Source organism: Wyeomyia smithii, chromosome 2 (genome assembly GCF_029784165.1).
Source record: "Wyeomyia smithii strain HCP4-BCI-WySm-NY-G18 chromosome 2, ASM2978416v1, whole genome shotgun sequence".
NCBI classification, from domain to species: Eukaryota; Metazoa; Arthropoda; class Insecta; order Diptera; family Culicidae; genus Wyeomyia; species Wyeomyia smithii.
The window spans coordinates 212,524,503-212,538,355 of NC_073695.1; the positions used below are offsets into that span (position 1 = coordinate 212,524,503).

A 13,853-nucleotide genomic window follows, 5' to 3' on the forward strand; every position below is an offset into this window, starting at 1 on the left:
TACGTGTCCCATATTAATCTCATCAAATCTCATTATCTCATAAATCATGAGACAACTTTTTTGATTTTTTCAATCGACGGCTAGTGGCTCAATATTGAATTAGAAATTTGTAGTAGTACCCTCATTTTGAGCATTCATCGAGTGTATAAAAATCATGAAAAAATGCTGATAGTAGTACTAGTGCTTAAAACAACGACATCACACGTAGCGGCACATCACCACCGTTGTAGGTAGTGTCGTTTCATCAACCACCGGAAGAAAAGACCTTCATCTGGAGTTTGTTCTCGTTTCAGAAATCGCCACACTCACGCACAAGTTCTCCTCGGTAACTTTATACAAAAATTCGACGGTACGGTACGCCTGCATGATGCACGCTATCATCGCTTGCCAGATGGAATTCCAGCTCTACCCGATGGACATCCAGATTTGTCCGATCTACATCGAGAGCTTCTCCTACCACAATCAGAAGATTCGGCTCAAATGGGCCGACAACGGTGTCACCATCAATCCCGAGCTCAAACTGCTGCAGTACAATCTTGGCCAGCCACTGCAGCTGGAAGAGACTGACGGCTACATGCCTGAGAAATACGGTTAATTTGAAGCGTTTTTTAACCAACTTTTTATGACATCTAAAATTTCGTTGTAGGAAATTTTTCCCGATTAGCTGTATATTTTCGGTTCGAGCGTCAAATAGGACACCACCTGATTCAGACTTTTGCACCTTCCACGCTAGTGGTCATGTTGTCCTGGTTTAGTTTCTGGCTTGGGCTGGATGCCATCCCCGGACGAGTCACACTGCTGGTGACTTGCATGCTAACACTAGTGACAATGTTTACCGGGATGCGAGCCGACATTCCTCCGGTCGCTTACGTTAAGGTATGTCTCACTTTAATGTTCACAGTTCTATTTTTAATTCTATTTTTAATTCTATTCATGTCACGTTGAAGGCATTGGACCTTTGGATGGCTGGCTGCATGATGTTTGTATTCTCCGCGCTGGCGGAATTCGTCGTGGTCAAAGTTCTTGACGTGCAGTACCAGTACCAGGTGAACAAAGTACCGAAGGTACTTCCGATGCGAATCAGTGCCATGGAGAAGGGTCAATGTGCGACGGTGGCCAACTGGGAGGGTGGAACGGTTAACGTTCGACCTCGGAAGCCCACCCAGACGCCCACGACTCCCGGCCAGGTGTCGCTACAGGGTAATGGCGGACCTCAGCCGCCAATGTCCAAACAGCCGACTCGCCGACAGAGCATTCTCTCGGTAGCGTGGACTGATACGGACACAGGCATCGAGAAAATTATGTGGCGTGAGATTGACAAAATGTCACGGGTAGTTTTCCCGGGTTTATTCCTCGTTTTTGTCATACTCTACTGGCCAATACTGATTTTTAAGACGTCCTGATCGATGACAGAATTGTAGAGAATGTTTCAGTTTGGAAAAAAATCTCTTACCCTCTATCACTCAAACCCACTGTATTTTCTTCTCAGTGCAGCAGTCTTTGCATTAGCTTTTACTCACATTTTGCTTTTTTCCAGTAGGCCAATTCATTGCACGACTGCAACATTGTTACTGACTGATTTACTTGGTGTTGCTTCTTGAACGGATCGGTTTCACCAACTTGCTTAAGTTTTAATCTACAGAGACAAATCTTTTCCGTACTACTAATACTACACCACCTCAACCTAGTGAATTTCGTAGTGAAACCTAGTCCTATGATTTAGTGGTACAGTGCGACTTTTAAACCAATAACGCTAGATAAACATGTTGGCTCTTTGTATTACTGCTGTGAAAGATTTAGGAGGATTTGACAAGGAACAAGTTTTGAATGCATGTACATAACCTTGCCAGGTTCATAACAGCTAATTACGGAATCCCATCGGAGGTTTATCTTATGAACTGGTTCAAATACTGATTGTTTTAAAATTTTACACAGACAACATTATAGAATAACCACCAGGCATAGATAATGGTTAACGGTTTGATCAAAAAGTAGGCTAGGGGTGAAGAAGCGTTTTATGTCGCATCCCTAAGCGACGGCAACAACTTTTTCGTATTTGTTTGTGTAGTGTTTCCTCAACAGGAACAGAAATGTTTTGATTCCCAGTGTTTCACTTGTGAGGCGCTCTTGAGAACCACGAATATTGATAGTAAGGTATGTATTATTTACAGTTTAAACGCTAGAATGATATATTTTATGACACGAAAATTTTGATGCAGAGATTGTTTATAAACAATTTTCTCTCCGCAAACTTCAATAAGGCAATATGGCTGATTCTGCTTCTTGACATACCGTTGCACCATGAGAATAACAACATTCTTCTATGTTTACGTTTATTTGTCATTGCCACCAAGTTCGCGGTTACGCCAGGTGAATCTGGATTTTGTTAGATTTCTGATTAAATACCAGGAGTGTTCTCGTTCTCGCTTACGACACATTTGTCAACAAATTTTGTAGTTTGCATGATTCATGTACAATAAAAACTGCAATAATTTCCTAAAAATAAAGACGACAGTTTTGCGAACAAACGCGAACATTTAAGAGGCTGCAAAACTAGCCTGTCCACTGAATCCTTCACAGCAGTAATCGACGATTTCGCTTATTTCCAGCCAGTATTTTTTTTTTTATTTCACTTTTTTGGTCATAACTGTAATACTCTCTATCCTCTAACTAACTAAGTAAAGATTTATCTTCAAAGTTCTAGTAATGCAATCTCATCTCACTAACATGTTATGCACACCGTTATAGACACCCTATAGCTAAACACGCCCCGCAACAATGTAGTTAGACGCTTATGAAAATTTGCATTCTTCTATTTCCGAGAAAATTCGAATAGGAATGACGCTGTGAAAGCAATAAGTACCTTATACCTAGTTACATTGTAAGTGAATGCTCTGCTGTGCGCTGAATAAACGCTGCAAGATGAGAGAAAGCCTTCGCCACCACAACAGCAGTGAAAAAAACGTAGTTCAGCAGCACAATGCCCAAAGTCGTACAGTTTATGAAAGAAAGACAAAAATACACAAATCTAATGGATCATCGAACAAAACGCTGTGCCTTTTACGTTCACGAAATATTTCGATGCACACATAAATACACCCACAGAAACAAACATACACACGAACCACAAGACCGAGCTGCTATATACTTTCAAAGGCGTAAAATAAACCATTACTAGCTGAAAAACCAAAGATGAAGGCTACATAGCTTTAAGTAGGTTTGTCTCATAGGACAATTTTGAAATCAGACAAATTTTACTCAACACAAAAAAAAAGAAACGATTAGGTATTTTTAGTAGTCTCTAAGGCAGAATGTGATAAACCAAATATTAGCTAGTTCATGAGTGGAGGAAGTTAGCAGAAGCAGAAAGGCCCATGGCAATGCCTCCAGCATCGGCAAGGCGTCAATTGCCCGCGGTACTACTCTGGCGTGAGATATGTTATCTAATTTAATCTTTTAATTGTTATTTTGTTCAGTGCGTTATTTGCAACATGAAATGCAATTTCGTCTTGCCCTTGTAAGTTTTTGTACAATATAATTCGTGATTTATGTCTTTAACTATGTACTACCCATTCCATAATCACAATCAAGGCTGTTCTGTTCGATTGTGACAATAATATTAAAAGTGTAAATGTGGTTTCACCGGTGCTACAAAAAAATTAATTACGAATCTATGTTTGTGAAATTTTAATATTATGTTCGAATTGCGGTATTTTATGAATGATAATAAAAATGATGTTGAAAAAAGAGAGAGACAAAGTGGATCGCGCACGCTTGTAAATATATGTAAATCATCAGTGAATGTGCGCCTCTCGTAGACATCGAAGTTGTGAATCAAAAATGCAAACCGCGTGCTTACTCGCAAAATCGATCTGACAACAGTGAAAACATCAAAAAGAGCTAGAAAAAAACACAGCATCACATCAAAAGCTAACTCAGATTCTAACACTATACTATAACATAGACAGCAGGTTAAGTTTGAACAAGTTGTTGTATAAGCTTTCTATTTAACACTAGTTGCAGACATATACCGATCGATGCCTCAGGCAGAGAAAAGTTTCAATTTATTTTACTATAATTAACTAGACAAAGTCAGCGAGCATAACAAGGAAAATATTTTTTATAAAAATCGTTATCTAAGAGAAACCAGAAATAAAATATCTGAATTGTGTTTGCTTTCCGATTCTAAAGCTTTCCGAATCTAGTGGGCACTGGAAGCACTGACATATGTGTTGCTTATTCAGCTGGTAATCAGATAGGGGAACTGCTCTATTATTCATCTCAGCCCATATATTCATCACATACAACATGAAAACACAATTGAAAACAGAAAAAACGCATATTTTCTAACTAAACCAATCTGCTAATCCATGGAATGGAATCTTTTTTTTTACTTTAGATTTCTCATAAAGTAGAATCCTCAAAAACTCACTTAAGAGCTCTAAATTAATAGTCGGGCATCTGCACTCGAAAACTGATTTAATTCAATCACCTACCTCAGAAAACAAAATTCGCGCATTGTTCTATACGGCTACAACGGGACTCGTTCAGCAGCCAACCAAAGTTTTTTTCATCACTAGCGGACCACTTTTTATTTTAATCAATAAATATCAGCTATAATCATTCACTACACTAAGAATACTTCAATCTTTGAAATGTTTACCTCAAATTTTCCAAAAACAAGCTTGAATTAGCAGAAATATATAAGATGAATTTCTACAATTCCTAAATTTCAACTGTATGTATTTTCATTTGTTTTCACTGCGTTGAAGAAAATCAAAAGTTGCCAAATCAAATTCTGTTAATAGGGTAATCGCTCCTATATATTAATCTTAGTGCCTATATTCACCTCATCACGCCTTTTTGATCAATTTATCGTCAAATTTTACCACATTTTCAACGTAAAACTTTCAACCACTTGACAAAATCGAGAAGCAAATAGATTTACTTTCAAAATTTGTAGAAATTTGACGGTAAATTGGACAAATAAGAGAAATAAGATGAATATAGGTGCATATAGCTGTTGAGATGAATAAAGGAGCGATTACCCTACGAAAAATCATACTGAAAATGTTGAATTATTCCGACACAATTGACATAAATCGACAGCACTGCAGTGGTTACCTAGGTTACCAATTTTTCACGTAAACAACTACAGCGGATATCTAGGTAACTTACTACGACGGGCTGCAGCTACGTCCATTCATGATCATGTGATTCATTCACATGGGCGTAGCCAGAATTTCAAATAGGGGGGGCAAGCTCTTCAAAATTTTAGAAGTAAAAGAAGTGGTATTTTGAAAAATAGAAATAAATACTTGTGTTTAGTGATTGTTACATCAAGGCAACCAGTGAAAAGTTGTCTTTGACATCAGAGCGGAAAATTTTATTATTCTCTGTCCAACCTTGAATTTTAATAGATGTTCTTTAGTAAAAACTCTTTTATACCTTTGTCCACATTATATTTGCGACGAGGATCTCAAAAATTCACGAACATGGCAAAAGATAGTGTTGATCAGCAGCCGCAATCGGGAACCGCGGTTTTCTCACGCTTTCCAATTCAATTTTGTCACGCTGCTTCGAAACATCCCTGAATCAAGAATAATTGAGTTTCACTTGCAGAAAATGCATTGAAAACATCATTTTCGTATGTGGTTAGTTGCCTTATTGCATGTGTATAGTTTCATGAACTCAACTTTTTTGCTTATTTTCTGGATAGGGCAACCAAGTATCATGTCTGTTACTATTTACTTGTGTTATAATTTTGTGAAAAATGAATTGTCAAAAGCGTATTCAACTGCCCTTGGAGAAGTAATTACGTTTTATTCAAAGTTGAGAAATAAGATATATTTAAAGCTCAAATTGCCGAGCAGTTTGGTGTTCATAGAACGTTGATTGAAAAAAAAAATCCACAGTTCCACAGTTTCATACAAACAAGCATTACACAATGGTGCTTATTACGGGAGTCACTTCATGGTAAAATATGTTTCACTTTCACGCTCACTTTACTTTTTGCGACCTATTCCCGATTCCACCTCAAGTGAGGTGACAAAAATCACCTCCGTGGAGTGAGATTTACAGTGAAGTGAAATTGAGAATAGGACAAGTGAAATGAGATTGTTTCCCAGCTCAAAAATCTCTAAGTCCCAGAAAGTCGTTTTTTCCGTTTTTTTTAGATAACACCGGATCTTGACGGGTTCTGCATTTCTAAAACATTCGGCATCAAAAAAAAATGTTTTTTTCGGTATCTAAAATTTCCTGAACTAGTTTGCATTTTTTTCATCGGGCAAAAAAATGAAAATTTTACCGCTTTAAGGCACGAATCAACTTCTGATTCGTTTCGTTACTGAAAAATAAATCCAATATTTACCATTAGATCACAAATCAATCAACTTTAAGACTTATGGCATCTTCGTGGAATCATTTCACCGTTCAAAATGGTCGTGAAATAATTCCACGCGAATCGTCGCTTTTTCCGTTCTCACTTCACTGATATGACACTCATAATAACCCAGATTCCACGACAGATGTCACTTCGCGACGTTTTTCTCACTTACGTGAGTCCCGTAATAGGATTTTGTTCACTTCACTCTGATTTCACCGTGAAGTGACTCCCGTAATAAGCACCAATGCAAAAAAACTTTACTTCTTTTCTGCCTTGGCTATGTATGATTTTTTCATGTATTTTGACGCAAAAACAAATTTCCCTGAGTTTGAACACATTACACAAAGGCGCCCTTTTTTAGTTTTTGAGAAATCGGAAATTTTCGATGTTTTTTCGACGCCATTATGTTTTAAAGCCAAATATCCAAATTCTAAGAGTTCATCCACATATTAGCATTTTCTTACCCATCTTTAAAAAAAACAGATCTTAAATCGGACAAAAACTGAGCTCAAAACGGTGATTCTACAAAAACGGTTTTGGCATGGTTTTGGCATAGACAAACAGACGTGCCTCTTTGAACAAAAATCCTGAAAAATCTTCGTCCTTATTCGAAACGTTACACTCATGCGCCACCATGTGAGCTTATTGCCTACTAGCCTATTTTCGTAAAACGGTTTTTGTCTTTGCTAATGGGTGTACACGCTTGCTTAAATCAACACAAGTGGTGGTACTGATGGTTTTTGACTTTGATAATGAATGTGCACGCTTGCTTATAGCGACACTAGCGGCATTATTGCCCACTAAGCAAAATTTTAAAATTATCGTTATTTTTCTGGTCCATGAAATCGTCATCGAGTGGCACGTCTGTTTGTCTGTGGTTTAAGTGTATTTCACAAAGTGAAATAATATCGAGTATATATGAGCATTACGGTAATGCGCTAATATTTAAAAGTGGTAGTTAAAATCTGTCTTATATTGGGTAAAAAAGTCTCAGGAATCGAATCGGAATCGGTCTGATCCACGTAAAATGTCAGTAACATGTCAATTCTGCCCTAATTCTCCTACAATATTACACTCAAAATATTTTTCACGTTATTGTTACGTGAAATTTCCTGTACTTATTCATTTTCTGTCAGTTTTCATGATTTATGTGACAAACATAACATCTACGTGAAAATCACATGCTTACTATGTTTTATCACGTAGTATCTACGTGAACTTGGCAACGTCAAACAGAATGAACTCTCCGTGCGAAAATATACAAGAATCAAAATGGCGAAGCTGTTGTGTAATTCGGTCTCTGAACATAAAATTGATTTCATCGATGACTTGCCAATGAGTGAGATTTAGGAAAAACCATAATTCGACATGGAATCTTTAGCTTACAGATTTTGTACAGATTCAGTTCAAAGATCCAGGAGTTACCTGAACATAAACAGTAGCAGTTAACAGTAATTATAGACGGTGTAATATTTGTCAGTTTTTATGTCGTTAAATCCATTTTCGAATTGGAAATTGTGCATGCCCGTGCGATTTATCTAGCAACATATTTCAAAAAATTCTGAAATCTAATTTCTCTCTTAAGAATTTGGGAAACCACAATCGAAATTAATACGTTTTATAAAACGTAATAGCTATCCGTTAATCGAATGCTTTTCACTTTGCCGGTAGTTAAATTCTACGTGAAAATCACATGAAACGCATATGTCTACTGAATAATATTCACAGGATAAATCATCTCACCAGATCATGATGAACTCAAATGACAATCACGTAAAATCTACGTGAAAGCGACAGTGGAAAATATTCACATAACTTTTCCGGTAATCATAACGTGAAAAATATTTTGAGTGTAAAATAGATTTATCTCGAAGTAGCGTAACGTAAGCACGGTATATTTCGTAGATTGCAGACTGGTGACTAACGCGTCCACTCGGATTGTATGGGGTACAATGTTTGGGAGTAACATTTAAACCAATTTGAGATGAAGTAGGCCCGAAAGTCATCATTGTTGGCCACGCCCATCTTTACCGTAGCTTGGGGATATTAGAAAGGATGTTGATGATGTAATACTTACTCACTATAATACCTAGTGAGAGGCCAGCGACTCAGTGACACTCTCGTAAATACTACGGAGTTAGATTAAAAGGGTTAGGCAGGAACTTGTTGACGTAAAAACTATCTATTAAAATTGAAAAATTGGCAAAATTCCATGCATTCAAAGCCTTTAGAGTATATAAAAATGCAAACACGCGCTTGAGCCAAAACATATTCCTAAATTTGATCTTAAACTGTCATAGCACAGTTGTCGTGAATTCATGTCACGCTGCCACAAAGATTAATCAGAATTATTTAAACTATCTAGCTGCAACGTTTAACCACAGAAAGGCGTCCAAGCAAGCACAACATTGCTCGGGAATTCTGTTTAAGTTTTCAAAGAGAATTGCGTTTTAAATCACTTGTACACTTGCGCCGCCTGGTGACCTTGTCGCTACAATACATTTTTTTTCGCTGGTGTACGATGCGTCACTGGTAGCGCTATCTGGTTACGAATTGCTACCACAAAAAACTTTACACTCTGTCTGCGGTTTAACCAAAAGCTTGCAAAATCGAAAAACAAAAGCTCGAAGAAATTATAGTGTTTAATAGAAGTTGTTTAAAGAGAATTTTTTTCAAATGTCAAAATTGTCATTATTAGCATACCGTCATGGATTCATGTGATCCCGATTTATACTTCGAAATATTTACTCAAAAATCAATATTTGGTTGGGTCGAATGAATGTATGAAATACGCATAAAGAGTAATTTTACATTTCAATCAGCCGAAATACCTGCTTATTGTTAAAATCTTCATGTATTTTCCTAACTGCAAGCAAATAATGATTTTCTTATACTACTATTACTAATAAACAGTCATAAATTAGTCGAATTTACATTCCTTGTAAACTGAAGCTGAAGGCAAACCATTCTGCATTGAAACATGAAAGACGGTGTACCCGGTGTACCACGAAATCCCTTTTCAAACATGGAACGTCTGGAAAACGAAACCGTACTCAACCACTGAGCTGTCAAAACAACCGGCATCAGCGTCGCGACGCAACACATACGCACGTGGTTTTGTTGACAATTTCGTATTGGCATCGGGCTTCATTATTTACCACGATTTTCTCCGTGTTTAGTGATGTTTCATTAGTTTAAACAGATTTAAATCATGAAATTCGCCTACAAGGTACGTTTTGGTGACGAATACTGTAGAATTATGTGATACAATTTACTATTTTTCGTTACAGTTCAGCAATTTGCTCGGATCGGTGTACCGAAAGGGTTCACTTATCTTCTCTCCCGATGGAAACTCGGTTATCAGCCCGGTGGGGAACCGGATTACTATTTTCGATCTTAAAAGGTAAGTACTAGGAGACGATTCGTTTGACCAGCTCCGGTAGTTAGTTCAATTCCATTCCAGCAACAAGTCACAGACACTTTCGTTGGAGAGCGAATACAATTATAGTGCTCTGGACCTGTCCCCGAATGGATGCGTTTTAGTTGCGGTCAACGAAATTGGCGATGCCCAAATGATCAGTATGATCTCACACACGGTGGTTCACCGATATAAGTTTCGAACCGAAGTTAAGGCATTGCGGTTCAGTCCGGATGGACAGTTTTTCGCAGCATGCGTTAATAATGCAGTGATCGTATTCCGGGCGCCAGGTGAACTGAGCGGGACGTACAATTCATTTGTGGTTCAACGAGCTTTCGAGATAGCGTACGATGAAACTACGTTCATTGATTGGGCTTCCAACTCAACGGTTCTAGCAGTGGGTTCCAAGGATAATTCGATTCGCGTACAAGGTGTAATGTACTTGAACAACTTTAGACCGTTTATTTTGGGCGGACACCGTGACGCTATTGTGGGTTGTTTCTTCGAGGAGAAGTCTCTAGATGTTAACACCATAAGCAAGGATGGACTTTTGATGCTGTGGGAGTGCAGTGTGGCGGTGGATGATCTTTCGCCAGGACATAAACCTCTACCCAATGAGCAACCAACGAGCAAAAAGGTAAAGAGTGAAGAAGACGACGAGGATAAAGAAGATGAACTGGAAGCAGATGAAGATTATGAAAAATCGGCTAAGGATGCCGATATTTTCGAGCATGTACAAGGTCAGTTTTAGTCATTACAAAATTATTTTCATCTGAATTTCTAACTAAATTTGTAGGAGACTCTAATAAGGACGAGGAAGAGCGTGACGCACTTGGAAGAGTCGAAGTTAAACAGCCAAAAAAGGGTTTTAGATACAAACGACTAGCTCGTCATTATTTGGCGGATGAGGCCCGCAAAGAAAATCACAAAGCGGTTGTTACAGCAGCGGCATACCATAAACATCTGAAAATTCTAATAACTGCCTACTCAACCGGAGTGTTTTACCTTCACGAACTACCGGATGTAACGATGATCCATTCGTTAAGTATATCGGACCATCGGATCGAATCAGTTACGTTTAATAACACTGGAGATTGGCTCGCATTGGGAGTGTCGGATCTCGGTCAGCTGCTTGTTTGGGAGTGGCAAAGTGAACAGTATGTGATGAAGCAACAAGGGCATTCAACTGGCTTGAATTGCGTGACTTATTCTCCCGATGGACAAATGCTGGCCACGGGTGGCTTGGACGGAAAGGTCAAGCTGTGGAACATCAGTAACGGATTTTGCTTCGTAACTTTCAGCGAACATTCCAGTTCGGTGACTGCCGTTGAATTTAGTGGCAATAAAAAGTTTTTCGTCAGTTCTTCCTTAGATGGAACGGTGAGGGCGTACGACATTGTACGATACAGAAATTTCCGTACGTTTACCTCACCGGAACCGGTTCAGTTTGCGTCGGTTGCTGTTGATCAATCTGGAGAGCTTATTGCAGCCGGAGGCCAGGACGTGTTCGAAATCTATCTGTGGTCCATGAAACTCGGAAGGCTATTAGAAGTTCTGAGCGGACACGAAGGCCCGGTGGTAACGTTAGCTTTTTCTCCGGTTGCTACCTCGTCGACTATGGTCTCCGGGTCGTGGGATAGATCAGTTCGTATTTGGGACTGTCTCGAGACGTCTGGAGCCCATGAAACAATAGACATAGCATCGGACGTGGTTTGTGTTGCGTTCAAACCTAACGGCGAAGAAGTGGCCGTTTCGGCACTTAATGGCCACATTTCGATTTTCAATGTTAAAACGGTTCAGCAAGTGGCTTCGATAGAGGGTAGAAACGACATGGAAGGAAGCAAGTCCACTGGAGATTTGAGCTCGGCTAAAAAGAACCTTCAAGGAAGGTGAGATATCATCATTATTTTTATCACTAAATTATTAAAATAAATTTACGTTTTTAGAGCTTTCACCTCCATCTGCTATTCAGCGGATGGCGAGTGTTTACTCGCCGGGGGCCGGTCCAAGTACGTTTGCATTTATAATGTGTATGAAGCAATTTTGCTTAAAAAATTTCAAATTACACAGAACCGAAGTCTCGATGGAATGGAAGTAAGAATTTTATAACAAGCAGTCAAAGCAGAAGAATATAATTTCTATATTTATTTCAGGAGTATATCAACCGCAAAAATATTACCGAATTTGGTAACATGGCACTTGTAGAGGAACGTGAACAACTAGAAGGTGGCAATGTTTCAATCAAGCTACCAGGCGTGGCACGTGGTGACTTGGCGGCCCGTAGTCACAAACCGGAGGTGAATGTGTTTGCTGTGCGGTTCTCACCCAGCGGTCAGTCATGGGCAGCTGCATCTACCGAAGGCCTGCTGATGTACTCTCTAAACAAGGGAATTGTCTTCGATCCGTACCAGTTGTCAGTGGAAATCACACCGAAAGCTATCCGGGAACTGTTAAAGAAGTTGGACTACTCCGCTGCTCTGATTATGTCGCTGAAGCTTAACGAGAACAACCTTATTCATGAGGTTATAGAGAAGATACCCTACACCAACAGTAAGTCCGCACAATTTTTCGCCTAATCAAATCACTTCCAGTAATGCTTTGAGTATCATTTCAGTCGATTTAGTTATTCAATCTCTACCTGATGAATTCGCTCACCGCTGTCTGAAGTTCGTAGCTTCCATCGTTGCTACAAGCCCACATATCGAGTTCTACCTGAGATGGTCCAACTCGCTGCTGACTCGCCTCGGACAACAGGAGAATGTACTGACCCAGCAGACACTGGTCACACTGCATCAGAGTTTGAACCGAAAATATGAAGCGCTGAATAAGATGTGAGTTTTGCGAAACAAGTAATTTTCTCTTCATTCCTTTTATCGATGATCTGTTCTTTTCAAGATGTGATTTCAACAAGTACACAATTCAAGTGCTGAAAAGCATCGGCATCAGCGAGGAGCAAGCGGAACTCGCCAAGAAAGAATGTGGTGCTGATGACGATATGAGCGATAGTGAGTTGATGTTAATTGATAATACGGTCGCTACCGAAGGTAGGTACAGCACCGCTAGAGATGATGAAAGTGACGAGGAATAAAGTTTCTATTGAAGAACTGCTTGTTGTATTTTTGAAACCGAAAAATGGCATTTAAAATTATATTTGTTTGTTTTGCGGGGCTCTTGCTTCATCGAGGTTTAGGACTGTATTGCAGAAGCTTCGACGAGCGACTCGTCTTATTTGAAATACATGGCCGAGTCGAGTCGACTCGTCTTCTGTAACAGGGCCCTTTTCTTTATCAACTACGAAGCACCGAATTGAAGCACAGTTTCGTGCTAGAGAGGTAATATGCATTTGACAATGGCACCTTTTCACTACTTAAGACGTCCTGCTTAAAACGTACGCACGTAGGAAATGTAAGATTCTTTTTTAAATTAAGATTTTTTCGATGAAGCCGAAACAAGATATTTTTTCTAATACTTTGTAATAATAAAATTGTGTTCATTACTACTGGTTTGGGGGAATATGTCACAATCTCAGAATGATAAAAAGTAGGTCTGCTATAAATTCTAACACCCTCTTCTTATTCTTTCTGTCGAGCTTGTTACAACTGTTTCCGAGTCTTGTGTTTTCGAAAATTCGAAGTGGTGGCTTAAAATCGGTCATTTGTGGCTTCAACACCGTTTCACCTTAAGGCTACTGATTCTACCTTGTAAACATCTTCCCTATACTGTCATAAAGGTGAGATTAGGCACCTCCATGTTCCGTGATCTACTTACGCTTCCTACTCACCTTTCTCCTGTCTTCTTCAGGTGTAATCATCCTTGTTTTCCTCGGTTCATCTCTTCCAATCATTCCCTGTTTTTCTCGGTTCTTTTCTTCAAGAATTTAAATGCTGCAAGACTGCTGAGGGCTCTGTCATTCCAAATATTTCGAAGCACGTTCAGCAGACAGAAACGTGCGAGGTAGCTGTGGACTTTAAAACGTTAGGCAGCTCTTAGGATAGTAATCGGATATTTCATACCAGTCAGCTTAAGATCGCGAGCGCTTGCAAATAAATT

The 13,853-nt window shown here is 39.1% G+C and overlaps 2 protein-coding genes across 9 annotated transcripts in view; both read left to right on the forward strand.

Annotated features, from left to right (window-relative positions):
- LOC129721196 (glycine receptor subunit alpha-4) overlaps positions 1-4,145 on the forward strand; it is a 91,732-nt gene extending 87,587 nt beyond the window's left edge. For all 8 annotated transcript variants that reach the window (XM_055673476.1, XM_055673482.1, XM_055673477.1 and 5 more), the window contains 3 exons: positions 294-590; positions 647-876; positions 948-4,145. In XM_055673476.1, coding sequence (XP_055529451.1) covers positions 294-590; positions 647-876; positions 948-1,403 — 983 coding nt within the window. In that variant the 3' untranslated portion in view covers positions 1,404-4,145. The remainder of the gene's footprint in view (positions 1-293; positions 591-646; positions 877-947) is intronic.
- A 5,315-nt stretch (positions 4,146-9,460) lies between these two features.
- LOC129720427 (periodic tryptophan protein 2 homolog) lies at positions 9,461-12,907 on the forward strand. Its single transcript, XM_055671909.1, has 8 exons — positions 9,461-9,614; positions 9,676-9,788; positions 9,849-10,543; positions 10,600-11,692; positions 11,750-11,897; positions 11,957-12,353; positions 12,418-12,634; positions 12,699-12,907. Exons 1-8 carry the CDS (start codon positions 9,597-9,599, stop codon positions 12,889-12,891), a joined length of 2,874 nt encoding a protein of 957 aa, XP_055527884.1. The 5' UTR covers positions 9,461-9,596; the 3' UTR covers positions 12,892-12,907.
- The last annotated feature ends 946 nt before the right edge of the window (positions 12,908-13,853 follow it).

Bases quoted from the DNA above. Each gene is read 5' to 3' on its own strand.
- LOC129720427 (XM_055671909.1), top strand. The intron at 9,789-9,848 runs GTAAGTACTAGG...ATTCCATTCCAG, and splicing joins ACTATTTTCGATCTTAAAAG to CAACAAGTCACAGACACTTT. The intron at 12,354-12,417 runs GTAAGTCCGCAC...GTATCATTTCAG, and splicing joins GAAGATACCCTACACCAACA to TCGATTTAGTTATTCAATCT.